The following is a 19,216-nucleotide window of genomic DNA, read 5'->3' as shown; positions in this document are numbered from 1 at the left end:
TTTTTTGAGACAAAGCCCTTGACTCATATACTACAAACCCCTTCTTCGCCAACCCATAGCCGTCTGCGCCACTACCTATAACGCAGCCTCTCGCTGGATAAACTAATGCACGGAGAGAAGAAGATCCACGTGCACACAACATCGCACAGCCCCTTCCCCGCTCTTTAAGCACCCCCAAGCAGCACTTTTCAGACAACGCAGGGAAACTCTCCGCTGCTCACGGACATGCATGACCCATCGTGCGCCAGCTGGGCGCCCCCACCGACCCACCCATCCACCGACCGACCGCCGGCTCTTCCTGCCCACCGTTCCATTCATGGCGAACGAGAACAGAAGGGGGCGGCGCGCAACGACCGGGCTGGGTCCAGACCCGCGGGACCCTCGCCTTTGGTTTAGGCCTCCTTAAAACAGGAAACACGGTGGTCACAAGGCAATTAAACAGGGATTCCACCCTATTATGACGTCAGCGGCTTAGCCCCTCCCGCCCGCTATAAAAGGGCCCCGCGTACCGCAGTCCGCTCGGCAGTTCGGCGGACAGTTCCATGGTGCTGAAAGAAAGTCCTCCGTTTCGGAGCTCCGCGTCTGTTGGGAACTTTGCCTCAGCCATGTTTGTGGGGATCCGGTGCAGCCTCTTGCTGGCTTCTTTTTTCTTCTTGAGGGGATGCGCCCAGAATTTCGGGCAGACTCGATTTATCTGCACCTCGGTGCCGGTGGATATGGACATGTGTACTTCTTCCGTGCAGACTGGTGGCAGCACAGAGGACCTGAAGACCACGGTGCTACAACTCCGGGAAACGGTGCTTCAGCAAAAGGAGACCATCATGAACCAAAAGGAGACCATTAGGGAACTGACAACGAAGCTAGGCAGGTGTGAGAGCCAGAGCTCGTTGGAGACAGTCCCCGGTGAGTCCAAAACGGGTGGGGGCTCCAACAGAAAGCAGACCGGTTCCTCCAAAAACACCATGGGAGATCTCTCCCGGACTCCAGCTGCAGAGACCTTGGGCCAACTTGGGCAAACTTTGCAATCACTTAAAACAAGGCTAGAAACGTTGGAGGTACAACTTTCTCCTTTCTCTTATTCCTCAGAGTTAATAGAAAAAGATATGCCAGGCTAGCTGTGAGGTATTCCGGCGCTTGCAGCCCTTTTTGTTGATCTGATGCCCCCTTTCATGTTGCCTTTGCCCCCTTTGAAAGGTACATTGTCTGCAGTAAAAATGGAATTACGCTTCCTGCAGCCAGTGCATTTCAATGGCAGATGGGGTGCTTTTGCTTTTGTTTAATGAAGTGATTGTTCTTTAGCTTGATAAGCTCTAAATGAGTTTAGCTGTTTGGGTAATGGGCATCAGAACTAGTCTCTGGTAAATAATGCTGCTGTGTTAATTTGGTTTGCAACAATCCACTTACTATCTTTGCTTTCCCCTCCCCCCCGCCCCACAGCAATTCAGTAGGATGAATTCATCAAGTCAGACCAATTCCTTGAAGGATATTCTTCAGAGTAACATTGATGATTTAGAGAAGCAAGTCTTGTCCCGAATTAACAGCTTGGAGGAAGGAAAGTACAGCCCCAAGAATGAAAGTGAAGAAAGAGGAAAAATAGAAAGCACTTTAACTTCCCTTCACCAAAGGATCAGTGACCTAGAGAAAGGTAAAAAACACAGAGTGAAATTGTCAGCATTTATTCTGAATAGTGCCACATTTGGAGGGCTTTCAGAGATAACAGATCTGCTATGTGTCATCCCTCCGTGGTACACAGCAGTGGTCCCCCCTTCTGTTATCTAAAGAGATGAAGAATTAATGCTTTACAGTTCAGCTATCAGCAAATTCAGCTCTTCTATGAAACCAGTGTGTGGCCGGGTGTTTACCTGTAGTAAGGAAAAGCAATAAATAAAAAGTACGTAATTGTTCCAAAATTGTCCCAATTGAAATAAATTGTCCCGAAATAAATGCTTCACTAAAGAGGAAAAGATATCTTGCTCTTGTCACATTCTAAATAGGGAAAACACACATTTGTTCTGCTAGCCTTCCATATTTCCAAGCTTTGGGATCTACCCTCTAAGTGACCTAGGACAAAATATATCATTTTCCTCATTCCTCTAAGCAATTTGTATATCTTTAACTTCAGCAAGATAGGATCATTTTGTCCATCTGAATTCCCTGCTTCGTTCTTGTAGATGGATTAGTATTCAGTCGCTCTTTTTAGCTTTAAAGTGAAATAAAAATGCGGGGGGGGGGGAGAGGAAAGCGAGAGGGAGAGAGACCCTTTTCCCCAAGCGCTGCCCATGTGACCAGGATTAGAGAGCAGAAATATGCTGGAGGGATTTAAACACTGCCATCTTAAGGCTTGTTATATAATGAAAGAAAGGAGAGAGAATGACAATTCCATGGTTTGGGTTGGTTTACGCTGTCAGTCATGGTGTTGAAAAGGGAACTGAGACACCCTATGCCCCTTGCTAATTATTTCTCCAGATCACTGCCCCGATGAAACCACCTTGTCTTAATATTCTTTCAAGACATCACACAAACATCCTCTCTATGTTCCCCTAGGTCAGAAAGACAACAGGCCGACAGACAAGTTTCAGCTGACATTCCCCTTGAGAACCAACTACATGTATGCCAAGGTGAAGAAAAGCCTGCCAGAGATGTATGCCTTCACTATTTGCATGTGGATAAAATCCAATGCATCTCCCGGTGTAGGTACACCTTTCTCTTATGCGGTTCCAGGACAAGCCAATGAGTTGGTGCTTATTGAATGGGGCAATAATCCCATGGAGATCCTTATCAATGACAAGGTAAGTGGTGGAGAGATCAACATTAAATAAACAGTTCAGCAGTCAATATTCAGCCTCCTCTTTCCAAACACCTTGTAGTGTCTTTAGCACAAAGTGAGAACAATCACAAACATCTGGTGCTGGTTGATACTGCAACCAACAGTATTAGAAAACATAACTTGGCTTTGAAGTGATAACTTGAGGCAAAGGAAGTAAGTTAAAGCTGTCCAAGCTTCAGTACCTTTCCGGAGGGAAATTTAGCAAACATTCAGTTATTTTTAAAATTATTTACTGGGACTTGTATGTGGCATGCTCTTCAGGGAAATAGTTACAGATTTTAGAAGCCCTGATTCTCTTCTTCCCTTCCCAGTATTTTCTCACAGTAAGACAGGTTTATGTTTACCATACTGAAATTGTAGATATATAGTCTTGTGGCCTGGAGTGAAAGAAAAGGCCTTTATCTGGAGATCATTTTACTGCAAGCCCCTACCCTGCACAATAACGACTCCACGTATTCACAAGTGTGAACTTGGGGTTTTGAATGTACATGGCAAATGTTTCAAGATAACCAAACAAATCTAAGCTACAAATCTCCTTGAGTCCTTTTCAGGAAGTATGAAGCAAATGAAACCAGCTTTTATGAAACTGAAAATAAGGTCTAGGTTTTCTAAAATATCATATAAATAATATTTTGGAGTTTGGCAACTGATCCTATGAAGGCAAAAGTAGCATTGTAATTAACACCCCTTAGGAAGCAATCCTAGGCAAGACTACTCAAATCCAATTTTATTCAGTGGCACTTACTTCCAGGAAAAGGTTGTCAGGATTGCTTCCTGCATACACATTTCAAATATTCGTCAGGACTCCAGCTGTAACAACGGAGACTAGGGGATGCTATGACTCGTGTGCCAATTGGGTGCCCCTGTTCTGTGATTAGAGAAGAGGATAGATGAGTCAGTACTAGCAATTTGTTTCCTTGTACGATTTGTACACCTTTTCTCCATTGTAGGATTTGCACACCTGCAGTAATTCTCCTCTTCTTCATTCAGGTAGCAAAGCTCCCATTTGTCATTAATGATGGGAAATGGCACCACATCTGTATCACATGGACAACCAGGGATGGTGTCTGGGAGGCTTTTCAGGATGGTGCACTGCAAGGCAATGGGGAAAACCTGGCCCCTTATCACCCCATCAAGCCTCAAGGGGTCCTTGTTCTGGGACAGGAACAGGTAAAGTATCAGGATGACAGCAAAAGATGAGAGATTGTCTGTTGAGAATAGTTCATGTTCTGTATAAGGTGTGTGGTAGCTCACTATTTAAGAAGAATATCAGAAACTCTTGGCCCTAACAATGGGTGAAGCCCACAGATTCTGCTCTGGTCCAAACCCAGATTTTTCCTACTTTCCTAGACACAAACTAGAATCCATCTCCATTTCCAGATGCCTGCTGTGCTCACTGGAAATCAGAGAGCTCTGATGGATGCTCCACTGTCTCAGCAGTTATTTATATGCAGAAATCTCCTGCGCTGCCAATATAGTATGGTGAAATCAACATATCGGTTCGGTACAAGATATTTCTGCACATGTGGTATAAGGCTGATAGAAACTATGGAGTCAGAAGAAATTTTGTGAGATTTTGTGGGGTGTTCTGGGAATAAATCACCCTCAGAACAGTTCCATCATAAGTGGGTGCTGCAGATTTGCCTCCAAATACTGCCAGTGGCAGAATCTGTGGTATCTTTATAAGAGCAGAAGGGGAGGAGGAGGAAGAGGAGAGCGCAGATGGAGTAGGGAGAAGGATTTTAAAATGAGTAGGAAACAAAGAGAATCCATCTGCTCCCTTCTGTTACGTACACATTCAAGAACAACCACACACAAAACACGGACATCATCACAATGGCTTGTCCATTGTGGAAACAGTAAATTTATCCCAGACATGAGACATTGCACTTCAGTTTCAATTACAGTTTGCTAATTTTTTCAGTGTGGGGAACAACATGTCCCAACCATCATCATAAACACACTCCCCTGAACAATCTGCATTTGATAGGATTCCATGTATACCATTAGAGCCAAAGCCCCTGTCCTGCTTGCCTAAAGCCGGGTCTGGGCGGTCATGAATCTTTCACATGGAATGGGACACTGTAGGACAACTTCCCCCCTCCATTTCCAGAAAAAGCAACCAGCTATTTTCCCTATCACATATAGCACAGCTTTCATAGATCCATTTGCTTGCTACTAGTACAGCACACTCACTCAAACACGCATTCACAGGAACTGCATGTCATGATATCAATTATTTTGCACACGGTCCTTCAGTTTATTGTATGTTCACATAAACAACAATCTCAACATGGAGGATGGTCACCTTTAATGATAATGTATTTCATTATTGCCCACCTGCCACCTTCCTTGCGCAATATTATAATCTGTCAAAGTATACGGCCTTTTGCAGACGTGCTCAAATGCAGCCTTTTGCCTTCTCAGGCAGACCATCAGTATGAGAGCCAGGTACCAAATGGTTCTATTTTTGAACTTTCATCCACGGAAAATGCAGTTCAAAGAAGGTTTGTTCCCTCCCTCTTATTGACCTCTTCTAGCGCTGACCCTTTTAAACCATAAAAGGTTTCTGGCCTGTTTCAAGTGTTTAGGCTGTAGGATGCCTAATGCCTGGATTGGCACCTAGGAAAAGGGAGACAGCTCTTTCAGCTGGAAGAAAGGCCACCTCTTTTCAGAAGGAAGCATTTTCAAAGCTTTTGTCTTCAATTTCTTTCTTCAAGGACACCCTTGGCGGTGGATTTGATGCCACCCAGGCATTTGTGGGAGAACTGGCCCACTTCAACATCTGGGATCGAAAACTCACCCCAGGGGAAATCTACAACCTGGCTACCTGCAGTACCAAAGCCCTGTCTGGCAGCGTCATAGCCTGGTCTGAAACCAACATTGATATTTATGGAGGAGCCACCAAATGGACATTTGAAGCCTGTCGTCAGATCAACTAAAAATCCTGCTCCTTCCCCTTCCATTCCATTTAACCCTTGGTTAACAGATATTCTTCCCACCCAGGAATGAATTATGGACAATCCTATTCCCTTCCTGTCTCTCTTGCTTTCCCACCCCCTCCTTAATTCTATTATTTGTTCTCAAGAATCAGCCACTTGTTCGTCTAGGAGACTTGGACCAAGTTTTCTCAGATGGCAACTCTAAGGCAACCTGGAACTTTGGAACCTGATGAGGATAGGAAGGGGGTTCATTGGTTCCCCCCTTCTCCCGTTTCTCCCATTTCCCTTTGGAATGAGACTTCATTCCCCCCTCCCTTTTGCTTTATGAAGTCTCATCATGAACGGTCTGATTTTTCTGGCTTGCCAACTTCATTTCGAAGCCTGAGTGCCTTTGGGCTGGTGCAACTCTTTCAGCACATTTGTCTTCATTTGCATATACTTTTTAAAGGATATCTCTATATTCCTACTCTGTGTCTTTTAAGCAGCCAATTCTCCGATGGGCAGACTTTTTTATTTTGTATTAAGAATTATTCTCTTAGCGACAGAGGATAAATGCTTTTGAATGATGCATGAAGGTGGCTTGATTAGAAGTAAGACCTGAGGTAGGGGTTAGGACTGTTCTCTTAACCTGTTCAGGTCCCCTCATCCCCATGCCATGAATATTCTGGCCAGAGCCCTACAGAGCCATCTTTGTCCCCAGGGGCACATGTCAGATTCAGGAGCAAAGCTGGGCCAGGAGTTCTAGATGTCTTGTCCAGATCCTGGGTTATTTGTAGGAATAGCTGTCTCCTATCTGCTCTAACGGAGCTGTAGCAGAGCTCCCTTCCCAACTCTGCCTTCATTTTGCTGTAAAGAATCTGCCTCTGTTAACCATCACAAAACCTAGGTGTAGTCTGGAGTTGTTTCTGTACACAGGCTTACACGGGCTTAGCTACTGCTTCTGTGACTTGGAGATGGAAGAGAATTCCAATTCATTTGCTTCCTCTCCCTTCTCAGTTCTGCAGCAGGTTCTTTCTGCCCCCTTGGGCTTCTCACAGAATTATCTGGCTGGGAGAGTTTCATGTCCCCTTATGAGACATTCCCCTGTCGTCCCTTTATCAACGTCCCTTTACTCTCACTAAGAGCCATAAACATGAAGGGCTGGGGGTGGGTTAAGGGGAGGGAATTGGATGCAAAGCATGCAAAGAGCAGTCCAATTTCCATGGCCACACTGTGCAGCTGAGTTTTTTGCCTTTTAAATATAAATTGGGATGATTGCTGCTGGCAGGATGAACAAGCCCAAGGACCCTTGTCCGCCCCATGCTTATCTGGCCAAATGGGATTTGAGCTATATGTTGCTTTCACAAAGGTTTCAGATTCTTCCTTTTCAAAAGGAGTAAAGGAACTATTTGAGAGAAGCTTTCAGTGAATATGCACAGAAATGGGAATAAAGGGCAAATCCTGGGATTGCCGCAAAGCCCCAGGGGATTAAAAAGAAGCTGTGGTATTTTCATATATCAGAGAAGAGCCTGTGTTATATTTTTGAAACAACACAAGGGATGCTAATAGTTTAAATGAATGTGTAGAGCCTGCACAAACCTCTCAGAAGGGGAGAAGTGTGCAATTCGTATTGTAATATAGATTGACCTGTGTATCTTGAAAGGCACCATCTGTTTTATGAAGTTGGAAAGGTGTATCTGTTGACCTTTCTCGTGGAGACTGTACTTTGGTTAGATGAGACTGCCTGTCTTTCTACCTTTAGTGGCAACTGGTTGCATAGTGATGTGGTGTTTCAGTGAAGTTTATTGATGCTGTTCCAGTTTGTGGCACCCTTCTATTTCCTGCAGATTTATAGGGGAGGCAAAGGGCACACTGTTTCTTGCATGTTTCAGTAGGTGCCTCAATCTTGTTTTACCTGGTCTAATGCTTGCCTGCTTGCATGGGCTACTGCAGAGCTGTGGGGGTTTGCCGAGCAATAGTTCATGCTTTGAAAAAAAAACAAAGTCATCTGAACACATTTGTAGAGGTCAGGTGCGGCTGGAAAGAAAGCGACCAAGGATGCAGCATTCTTCCCCGTGATAAACTGCAGTATACTTCATTTTGTATTTAAACAAACGCTGTTAAAATCCTTATGACTAGCAAATCAGTGGGGACTCTTCCCTTCTGCACCATTTCTCCTTTAAGCCCTAGGAACCCACAGCATCTGAGCTATCCTCAAAGGCAGCAATGGGGCATGTTTCTTTAAGCATCTCTGCTGCCATGCCTACACTGTGCTGTCGGTTCAGACCTACTAATAATGCCTATCAAACTAGATGTGCTAGGAGCTGTCCTTTCAGCACCACTGAAGACAGCCTCTCCCCCTTCAGGCTAACTATGGGTTCTCTAGCAAGCATGAATATAAATCTGGTCCATCAAAACCAATTAAACTATTGCTTAATGGAGGGGTGTCAAACATGCAGCCCAGGGGCCACTTCCAGCCCCTTGAGAGGGCTTATCAGTGCCGTGAACCAACTGAGGCAACCCCCCTTAGCTCCTGATCTGGCCTGACAAGCCCCACTCGCCAGACTAAATTGGGAGTAAGGGAAGGGGGTTGCCTCAGCTGGCTCATGGGGCTGGTAAGCCCCCTTAAGGCATCCACCCACCTTCCTGCAGGCTCACCAGATCGGGCACTCCCCAGTGCCGTTCTGGGGACAGCCAAGGCAGCCACCCCCAGCCCCCTGGGCCCAGCCAAATCACTTTTATGTCATATTCGGCCCTCATAACAAATGAGTTTGACACCCCTGGCTTAAAGTGTTCCCTCTTGTACTGAATAGCACATGCCTCTCTCAGGTAATGTCCTTTTATGAAAACAAAAATTGAGCATCCTGTGTGTTGTTTGCCTAAACACTGTCTGACAGTACTCCAAAAGCTTCTTCCCACAGAGGGGATTAACTAGCCATTTACGCAGGAATAATTCCACTAAAAAATATAAGGTAACTTCAGTCTGTCAGTAAATCATCCTCTTGCACTTAATTCTGAACAAGTGCAACAAGAAGCAAGTTCTTGGAACTTCCTTCCAAACAAAAATTTTTAGAATCAGCCTAAATATTATAGTAGTTGAAATAGCCTTTACTGTCCCTTTAGGTACTGTTTGAAATATCTACCCTTTCTGCTTTTGTAAACACAAAATTATTTCTCTTGTTGTAAAAGGAGTTTATTACCAAGAAAGGTATTTTTATTAGAAGAGAATATATAGAAGATTAAACGTTCCCTGAAAAAAAAACTTTCATGCTACAGATGAGGGATAAAGGATGATAAAGTTTATTTTGAATAGATAATATTTTATATAGTTTCTTTTTTAAGAAGAATTCGTGATTTGTACTAATAGACATAGCCATCACCCCTTTTAATGACTGCACCCTCTCTTTCTCCAGTCAAGGAGCTTTCCCTGGCTAAGTGGGGAAAAGACAATCTCATAAGGTTTTATGAGCCATTTTGACCATCTCTAAAGCTGTGGCAAAAGAATATGCAACATAGTTAGGCATATAATAAGCAGTTCAAGGTTGATACTGCACTATTGAAAAACTGCTGCTATATAGAAATCAGAATGGATCATGTGATCATTCCTGTGAAAACACAATGCTAGGAATATATAATTCATACAAACCCAGCCTAGATACCTCGCTCTTAAATCTTGGCTCAGAGCAGCATATTTTAAGCAGTTTTCTTTAAAACAAAAACAGCTGGACCTTGTAAGATCATTCTGTTTCAATCCTTGTTGGAACCTTTGTTGCAGCTAATAACGAATTTAAGTACAATCTGATGAAAGGGGAGGGGGAATGTAAAGATCAGTCCAGTCTGAATTGTGTGTGATTTGCCAAAAAAAAGAGAGAGAGAGAGAGTGGGGTGATAGTGTTTCAATTGTATATACTGTACAGTTTGAAAGAGGATAAACATTTCCTGAGTTACCATTCTGTTAACCAAAGCTGTATATTTTTCCTACTTCTTGCTAACAGTCTTTATTGGATTTTGAATGAGTTGTTGTTCGATCTCACATCCACAGTCCCCATCAGCAGTTCTAAAAATGCACTGTTTTTACTGGTTCTTCATGCTTTTTTTTTCATTTTATTGCTCAAACTACATGAATTGTTGAGTTTATTTTTACACAATAAAGAGTGATGAAAGACAGCATGTTCATCTCCAAACTCTCTTCTCAGAGAAAGCCCCACTTCTAAGGTAGAATTCTCTCCAAGTGATGATCCCCTAGGGAGCGCTATGCCTTGTGCTGCTGAGCTGACAGGCAGCCTGTCACACCCAGAACCCACGGGATTGCAGCACAGACTGTGGCCTTCTGCCAGGGCTCTGCAAAGCCAGTCATGGAAGGAAGGGGGAACAGAATATGCTCTCCAGCCCAATGGATCAGGTAACCAGCAGCTGAGTGCCAATTGGTTGCTGCACACACATAAACTCCCTCATTTTGTCAACTTCTTTATATAAACAATTAGGTTTGCCTGACCTTTCGTTGCTCTGGCTCCTTGCTCCAACACCAGCCGTCCAAAGTCTATGCTTGCTTTTATCTAGTCTGTCCCCTCTATCCTGTAATCACTTGTCACTTTGTAGCTCACTCCAATCCTGAATGAAAGATTAGGCTAACGTCCAAGGAACCTGCGGCTCCAGAGCCGCGATGTGCTCTTCTTGTTTGTAATCACATATGGCTCCTTATCGAGCCGAGCCAGCCAGTCTAAGTTCGCCCTGCAGGCAACAGGGCGGGTGCATCCATGCGCTTCTCAGAATGAGTGGAGTAAAAGGTAAAACCCCTAATATATACAGTGTTATCTTTATTTTAAATGTCAAAAATTATTTGCGGTTCCAAGTGTTTTCTTTTCCCATGGAACACTCTTTGAGTGTTAAAGGTTCCCTACCCCTGCTTTTAACCCTTTAACAAGAGCGTGTTAAAGGGTTTTTAACACCAGCACAGTGTAGTGGTTGAGAGCAGGAGTACGCTAATCTGGAGAACCAGGTTTGGTTCCCCGCTCTGCCACTTGAGCTGTGGAGGTTTATCTGGTGAACTAGATTAGCTTGTGCACTCCAACACATGCCAGCTAGGTGACCTTGGGCCAGTCACAGTTCTTCGGAGCTCTTTCAGCTCCATCTACCTCACAGGGGAAGGGAAGGGAAAGGAGTCTGTAAGCCCTTTTGTTTGTTGGGGGAAGGGAAAGGAGTCTGTAAGCCCTTTTGTTGGGGGAAGGGAAAGGAGTCTGTAAGCCCTTTTGAGTCTCCTTACAGGAGAGAAAAGGGGGGATATAAATCCAAACTCTTCTTCTTAATAGGACTCTAAACAATTTGGTTGACCTCTTGGTCCCAATCTGCTCCAGGTCAGATCCTGACTCCTGCAATTCTTGCTCTGCTCACAGAATAGCAAACAAGTCAACCCTTCATGATGAGCCAGGGATAGCAATGAGATTTCAAGAAGTGCAATGGCTGGAACAAGAAGGAAGAAATATTATTAAAGTAAAAGGTAAGAAGTGGTATATAGATGTATACATAGTATATAAGCAAAGTCCAGGAAGCAGGGATGAAGGAACAGCAAAGTAATGTTTGGGATCTCAGAATTTGGTTTAGAAATCTAGCTTCAGAGTCACACTGCCAAGCCCCCAGTCAAGTCCCTTCCCTGAAGGCCACAGTGACTTCACATCAACTTCCATTCAATAGTCACTCTCTATCTTTCACTTTTGTCTCCTTCTGGTTGTCAAGGAAACAGTTATGTTGGAACCTTTCTCTTCTTCATTAAGTACACATAACCCTATCATAAAAGCTTCTTGTCTCCAGAAGAGTTGATGGCAGAGTTGGCCTTATTTTTTTTTAAATCCAGATGTTTGCAAAATAATAGGAGGAACAAACAAGGCAGAGTGGGAAAATGGAGGTCTTTGTAGTTTGATCTTGCTCCAAAGAAGGCAGAAAAGCACTATAGTTGTTCCTAGTCTGAGAGAGAAAGCAAATGCTTGAATGTTGGTAACTGATGTAGAAATACATGGCAGCACCTGAAAGAGGAGATGGATTGTTTAATTCCAGCATCGTCTTCAGCTTCTTCCTGTTAGTGAAGGGGGAGGGTAAGACTGGAAGGGACGACTGGAGTGTAGATAGGGCTGGCTCCTAATAGGGAGGCCGAATGCACTTAAGAGCAAGCTAAAATCAGGGCAGGGCATTTGAGACACTAAACATAATGTTCCTTGGAAAGCTTTCTGGAAGGCATGCACACATTAAAGTTTCAGTTGGGTATAAAAACCAGAAGGAGGAAACCCTCCTTGATAGTACCAATGTCACATCACATTTCCCGAAAAGTAGCAAATGATGCCTCACAGCCATTACTGCTGGTGTCTAAAACAGAATTAAAAGGTGGGTATGCCCATCAGTTCATTCAAGCATTCCTTTTTGGCACTCTGCCTTGGAAACAAGAAGACACAAATACGGTCAAGGGGACCCACAGGATATCAGAAGAAAGCGAACTCATAAGACTGAACCCATCAGTTCCTTCTGATATAAACAACAAGCACCCAGTTTCCTGGCAATTCTGAATAGCTTCAAGTCTGTTTAAAGATAACACAAAAAATATAATGTTAACTATTCTCTGACGATGCCAGCCACTGATGCAGGCAAAACATCAGGAGAAAGGGCTACTGGAACACGGCCATACAGCCGGGAAACCCCACAACACCCCAGTGATTCCAGCTGTGCAAGCCTTCGACAATATATTCGACAATATAATGTTAAATATGCATGCCCCTTCCCTAAATATCATTGACTCAAGAAACATGGTGTCTGATGTTTTGAATGCAAAGTCAGAAATTATTTCCTGCTGTCTCAATGAGGCTAGCTTCCAGTTAAAGGAGCACAGTGTCACAGCTTTAATAGCACTGGTTGCTAGCTATTTACTTTAATATTTATACCCTGTCTAATGGCCAACCAGGGCCTCAGTAATAAGGCAATTATTCTTTTTGGGGGGGGGGAGAAGCAAAGTGCTCCAAGGACAGCCTTTTTGTTATCAGGAACAGTGCTGACTTCTCCAACTGAAATGTTATTTTTGTGCAGCAAAATGCACAAATCCCTCCAAATTTCTATCAAAGCTCTCTTTCCCCTCCTCACTCCCCTCCCACGCCATGCTGGTTTGCACTTTCCCACATAACATTCTATGTCTTCCAAATCAGAATATTCTCCATGAGTAACAAAGAATTGTTATTTTGTTTGCCACGAAGCATTCCATCTGCTTGGAAAGAAAGCCAGCTATGACAACCTACTTGCGAAGAACAAAAGGATGACATTATCCTGAGGCTCCTACTGTGTTTGCACTTTAACTTGCCAGACACTGGCAAGTGTTACTATGATTAAGGAGAAGGCTTTTCCCCCCTCCTCCTGTGGGCCGTGATTACATCTCGAAGAGAACTGGGTACAGGTTAAGAATGGCTATGTTCTTTCTCACCAAAAGATGACAGGAGATTTTGTGAATTAACCCGCCATTTCCTGGACCTTCTTTTTTTCTAGAGTGCTTTGTTTGGGTCCCAGGGCCTCAAGGACAGTGCCAAGCCAGCACTTGTCAACTGTGAGAAAGAGTATAGCATTGCAGCTGAAGTACAGGCTGTATCAGGCAAAAGCAGATGGAAGCTGTATAACTTACAAATCACTCTCGTGGGGATACTCCCACTAATGTCAGCTGAATTTTGTTGAAATCAGTGAGAGCAGCACCCTGTACACAGCCTGGCTGTATAGTACTATAGTAATAAATGTTTAAAAGACGTAAATATCTGATAATCTGTGCACAATTTCTTTCCTTTAGGATACTCTTGCTTACTCAGCACTCACCTCCCTCTACAATGACACCCTTAAAATTCACATCAGATGTCACTTAAAATAAAATTTCAAAGTGTCCCATTCCAATCAGTACATCTGGTGATTTTTGCCTACTGGTAAAGCAGGGAAACTGACTAGCACAGCAAAGCAGGATCCAGATCAGAATTGCTGAATGAACCATCCAGCTTAGGAAACAGAACTGAGGCAAGATCAATTTCACCCCTCCCTGTAGCCCTAGTGAAGTCATTCCTCAGAAATGAAGCAGAAATGCTTCTTGTCAAGAACCAGCTTGACATTGGGATTGGACTGACTGACTAGCATTTGAAAGACCCAGGTTCAAATTCCTACTCTATCACAAAATAATTGTAGGTCAGTCACTCTCTCTTAGTCTAAACTACCTCATAGTTCTGAGGATGTGGAAAAGGGGGAAACCATGCTGGAAAGGGGCGTAATGCCCATTGGGCAAGGTGGGCAGCTGCCCAGGGCATCACCTTGTGGGGGGGGGGCACTAAAAATGCAGGGTTCGTTTTTGGGTATTTTTAGTGGTTTTCCGTTTTTGGCCTGCAGGGGGTGCAGTTTTTAGGCTAGAGGCACCAAAATTTCAGCGTATCATCAGGAGACTGTCCTTATGCCACCCTACAAGTTTGGTGCAGTTTGGTTCAGGGAGCCCAAGGTTGTGGACTCCCAAAGAGGGTGCCCCATCCCCCATTGTTTCCAATGGGAGCTAATAGGAGATGGGGGCTACACCTTTGAGGGTCCATAACTTTGGCCTCCCTGAACCCAACTGCACCAAACACGGGGGCTAGCATAAGGACAGTCTCCTGATGATATGCTGAAATTTTGGTGGCGATATGTCTAAAAATGCACCCCCTGCAGGCACCAATGAACTGGTCCAAAAAAATTTTTTGGGTTGTGATGGGGTGGCCGTCCATGGGGGGGCATCCAACTCAGGTTTTGCCCAGGGCTCCAGCTTGCCTCGTTATGCCCTTGGGATCCCTATTGGGGAGAAAACCAGCATACAAAGGAATGCATGAGACAGGCACTTTGTCTTCTACTGTAGGGTTGTTGGTGTCTGTATTTGGAGATTTTGGAAAGATACTGAGAGGTCCAGTTTTGGAGGTCAAGGCAGGCAGCTTCTGTGGTGTATTTCTCTTTCTCATGACTGATCATTTTTCCTGGCTCTAGTGGGTGCAGTAGACTATAGAGCAGAGGCGTAGCAAGGGGGAAAAGCACCCAGTGCACTGGTGCATCCCCCGCCCTGCCCCACCCTGGAACACCCCCATTACCCCATGCTCCTGGAATGCCCCCTGCCATGCCCTCGCCACCCCCCACATACACAGGGGAGCGTGCCCGGTGCATCACGTACCCCCTGTCCCCTTGGAGCTACGCCTCTGCTATAGAGGCAGGATGTCTGGTTGGGCTTCAAGGTCTGGGTGACTTTACATAAAAACTTTAACCCACCACAAAACATTAATGCAGGTTGTAAGTGAAACAGGGTTACCTACCATTTACCAGCACTGGTATTCTAGGGCTGGTGAAGAAAGCTTCCATACAACTTCATAATATATTGAACTAGAATTGCCGCTTAATTTTGCTTGAAGAAGAAATTCAGTGTGGCTATGAAGATTCTTGCCCAGGAGATATACTTGAGGGATTTCACAAAAGCAAAAAGCATTGTACTAAGACTACCCATGCATGTTGAAAGCAAAGGACAGTGCTGTATTTTGATGGGAGACAGTTGGATTCAAATTCCTATTCAGCCATGAACCTACTTCATAGCTTTATTGTGAGACTAACACTGGGAAAAGGAACTCTGTTTTTGTCTCTCTGAGTTCTTTGGGGAAAGGGTGGGATAAAAATGTGTAGAAGTCTGTTTCACTGCATTTACTTGCACTTATCCCTCTTTCCCCTCAGCTCTTACTCTCTCCGGGTACATTCTTCTGACATGTAGGACAATTAGACTCTGAGAGGCCCAGTCTCTCTCCCCCACCCCACAGTTGCCTTTATACTCCAAAATGTCATGTACAATGATGGGATAAATACCTAATAATCCAAGATTGAATAAATAACCGAATACCTGTCTATGTTGTTTAATCAGGTTACTAGTCTGGTGGATTTTGGGGAAGTGTGGGTTTCAGCAAAGCACACAACAAATTTCCCTTTGAAATTTCAGTTAGCAAACTGGTTAAATGGAGACTGGAATATTTTAGAGTCTAATAGATTCACAGCTGGTTGGAGTGTTGAAGTCAAAAAGTACTTTTCAATGACATCTCATCTTTTTGGAGGGAGGTTTCAGTGGACTGATACAGGTCTCTGGTAATTTTCATCATTTTTGTCAGTTATTTTGATGAAAGCATGGATGATATCTTACTACGTTTTCAGTTACGCAAAACACAGACGGATAAAAAAGACCCGAGAAAGCAGAAATACATTTTAAAACAGCATTAATAAATTGGAAACCAGGGCCAAAGACAGTTTAAATTAAATACAACAAAGAGAAATGCACATTTTTCCATTTATGGAGAAAGGATTAAATGTACAGATAAGAGATGTAGTATGTGTGAAAAGGATCTTGGGATTGCCATCAGTTACAAGCTGAATATGAGTCAAAGGCTAATGTGATCTTAGAGTGTGTTAATAGAAGAATAACACCCAAGTCATGAGAAGTAATTCTCTGTTAGTCAGACCTCATCTGGACTACTGTGTCCAGTTGTGAGCATCACACTAAGAAGGATATAGACAAATCCAAATAGGATCACAGAAGGGTAAGAAAGATGGCTAGAGGTCTAGAAAACAAGGTCTGTGAGGAGCAGCTGAAGGAACTGGGTATGTGTAGCCTAGTGAAATAAAAATGAAGGGAAGTATGAGTACACTCTTCCAATGCCTGAAAAGCTGTCACATAGAGACTTGTTCTCCAATGACCAAAGACTAGATTGAATTGGCTTAAATTAGTGGAAGATAGTTTTTGGTTGAATTTTAGGAAACATGTCCTAGTGCAGTGGTGGCGAACCTATAGCACTTCAGATGTTCATGGACTACAATTCCCATCCGCCCCTGCCAGCATGGCCAATTGGCCATGCTGGCAGGGGCGGATGGGAATTGCAGTCCATGAACATTTGGAGTGCCATAGGTTTGCCACCGCGGTCCTAGTGATAAAAGTAGTTTTAAAATGGAACCAATTACTGTCATTGGAGGCCTTCAAGTAGAGCTGAATACTCATTTATCAGGAATGTTTAAAAACTGGATTTCCTACACTGAATAGGAGAATGGCTTTCTGCCCATAACTCCAGGGCAGGGGTCTGCAACCTGCGGCTCTCCAGATGTTCATGGACTACAAATCCCATCATCCCCTGCCAGCATGGCCAATTGGCCATGCTGGCAGGGGCTGATGGGAATTATAGTCCATGAACATCTGGAGAGCCGCAGGTTGCAGACCCCTGCTCTAGGGCTCTCTATCAAATCTCTGGGTGTTCATTGTACAGAAACTAGGAAATGAAGTCAATACCAACCCTTGGTGTTATAGACCACTGAAGTTCTCACCTAGGCTGGGGTCCATTTAGGGATACCCCAACATGACTTCCTTCTTTTCAGTTCTTTGGAGACTGGGAAAGAGGCAGGGGAAGGCATTGTTCCTCTCCTCATGCCCCGTGGCCTCCCCACTTACAGAAGACCTGAAGTGTCTGGTCCTCAGGGATGGAGTGTACAATGATCCAGTTTGGAAGCAGCCATTACACTCAAGAACAGGAGCACACAAAGAAGAACTGGAATATAAATACTACTGTATTCTTTGGAGAGAAAGCCAGGGGAGATGAGGAGGTAGGGAACTGTTTTGAAGAGGAGTCTTTTCATTTTTTTCTTTCTCTTTGTTTCTTTTCCTTTGTTCTTCCCTTCATGCCCCCTGCCATTCCCTCTATCTATAAAAACAGCATGACTTGCCTACCAGTTCAGACAATACTTTTATTCTCTACCTCTTGGAGCAAGGTTATTATTGTGTTTTACACAATAGCACCAGCCAGCAGCCAGCACACACAGCTAGGCAGGTAGGGGTATGAGCGGGATTCATTTCAAATCAGACAAGCATCTAGTCATTATCTACTGAGGCCTGGAGAACCAGAATTGGGGGTAAGTGAGGGTCAGTACATCTGACCAGGAGATGGGGAGCAGATCCGGAGAGGCTCTCTTTAATAACATAGATGGTGATGGATGATCTGATACACACACGCACAGCATCAGGCGGGAAGAAAACCAGAAGGTGCTCTTGTCAAACTAAGCCGCAGATCTTTTAAGAAAACAGCAAATGAGGGAGAGAGAGGAAGAGGAAGACAAAGGGAGCCTGTTTTGCTCTTCAGAGATAAAGCCTGTTAAGTCTGGGGACGGCAGAGCAGATGGAAGGCTCCGGTTGAACGAGGACAGGACCCAAGACTTGGGGAGAAGGGTCAAAGGAACAGACAGGCTCTTAAGAGCCAGGGATTTATGCTGATCTGACTCCTCTCCTTGGCAGCCCATATGGAAAAAATTACTACACACACCCCGTTTCTATTGTTAGACTGAGGAACATTAACTAGAATTGGACAGGAAATTGGTTTTCTATCCCTTGAAATATTAAACACTGAACTGATGTTGGTAACCGAAACATTTGCTTTTAATGGAAACAAACCTTGTTTTAAAGAGTAACCACGGTGGTGAGACCCTGGCACGTTTTTTTCCTGTCTTATTTTCTGCCACGATTTTCATCCGTAATGACAAGTTCCCAACCAATCACGAATGGTATGGCATTAGTTATGCAGCTCGAGGAAATTCAAGAGGGGTTGCTTTTTTTTTTGGCAGTTGGAAGAATTCTGACACATAAAATCTTGAAATGTGTCATGGCAATACACTTTCGTTTTTTAATTGTATGATTTTAATGGGAAAGTTTTTGCTGAAGTTAGTCTAATCACTTAGGAGAAAGTTATCTGGGAATTTCTTTGGCCCTTAATTGTAGCAAGCTACTCCCACACCCAGTGCCTATGACACTGAGAACAGACTGGCCCGCATGAATTCCAGTTCCATCGTGAAGCCACTTTAAAGTTGAAGTCCTTCTCAAGCCTTGTACATTGGACAGATAATGTTCACTGATGTATCTATCCAAAATAGTTCCCAAACTTTTCACAAAGAAGATTAAACAATGATTTGACAGATCCATAGTTCATCCTCCTCTTAGTCTTTCTGGTATTGTTTCCCACTGCTAGACTCCTTGCTGGCCACCCAAGAAATAATGTGCCAGAGCACCAAGTTCCCTTGTGCAAAGTTCATGCCATAGTGCTTCAAGAATTCACGTACTATTCTGTACTGGCTACCAGTAGTTTATAACACAAGGCTAACCACTGATTCCTACCAAGTTTTCAAAGGTCCATGTGATGGTTGACCCAATATCATGCCACAGAATGTTTAACTACTATTCGAACTACTACCAGGATGAGAACGAGAATGCTGGAAATCAGTTCTAGTTAAGAAGAAGAAGAAGAACAAGAACAAGAACAAGAACAAGAAGAACAAGAAGAAGAGAAGTAGGAGTAGGAGTAGGAGGAGTTTGGATTTATACCCCACCTCTCCTGTAAGGAGACTCAAGTGACTTACAAGCTCCTTTCCCTTCCTCTCCCTACAA

General features: G+C 43.9%; 1 protein-coding gene across 2 annotated transcripts; it reads left to right on the top strand.

Moving 5' to 3' along the window:
• Nucleotides 1-533: 533 nt before the first annotated feature.
• On the top strand, nt 534-9,915 carry NPTX1 (neuronal pentraxin 1). Of its 2 annotated transcripts, XM_048489901.1 has the most exons (5): nt 534-1,055; nt 1,438-1,645; nt 2,545-2,789; nt 3,818-3,997; nt 5,548-9,915. In XM_048489901.1, the coding sequence occupies exons 1-5, from the start codon at nt 543-545 to the stop codon at nt 5,767-5,769; spliced, it is 1,368 nt and encodes a 455-aa protein (XP_048345858.1). In that variant the 5' UTR covers nt 534-542; the 3' UTR covers nt 5,770-9,915. The 2 variants fall into 2 exon arrangements, with proteins under 2 accessions (XP_048345858.1, XP_048345860.1); XM_048489903.1 differs by lacking the exon at nt 1,438-1,645 and having other exon boundaries at nt 534-903.
• The last annotated feature ends 9,301 nt before the right edge of the window (nt 9,916-19,216 follow it).

This window comes from Sphaerodactylus townsendi, linkage group LG03, assembly GCF_021028975.2.
Source record: "Sphaerodactylus townsendi isolate TG3544 linkage group LG03, MPM_Stown_v2.3, whole genome shotgun sequence".
NCBI classification, from domain to species: domain Eukaryota; kingdom Metazoa; phylum Chordata; class Lepidosauria; order Squamata; family Sphaerodactylidae; genus Sphaerodactylus; species Sphaerodactylus townsendi.
The sequence above is the reverse complement of the archived record's forward strand: the minus strand, read 5'-3'. Positions and strand labels throughout refer to the sequence as shown.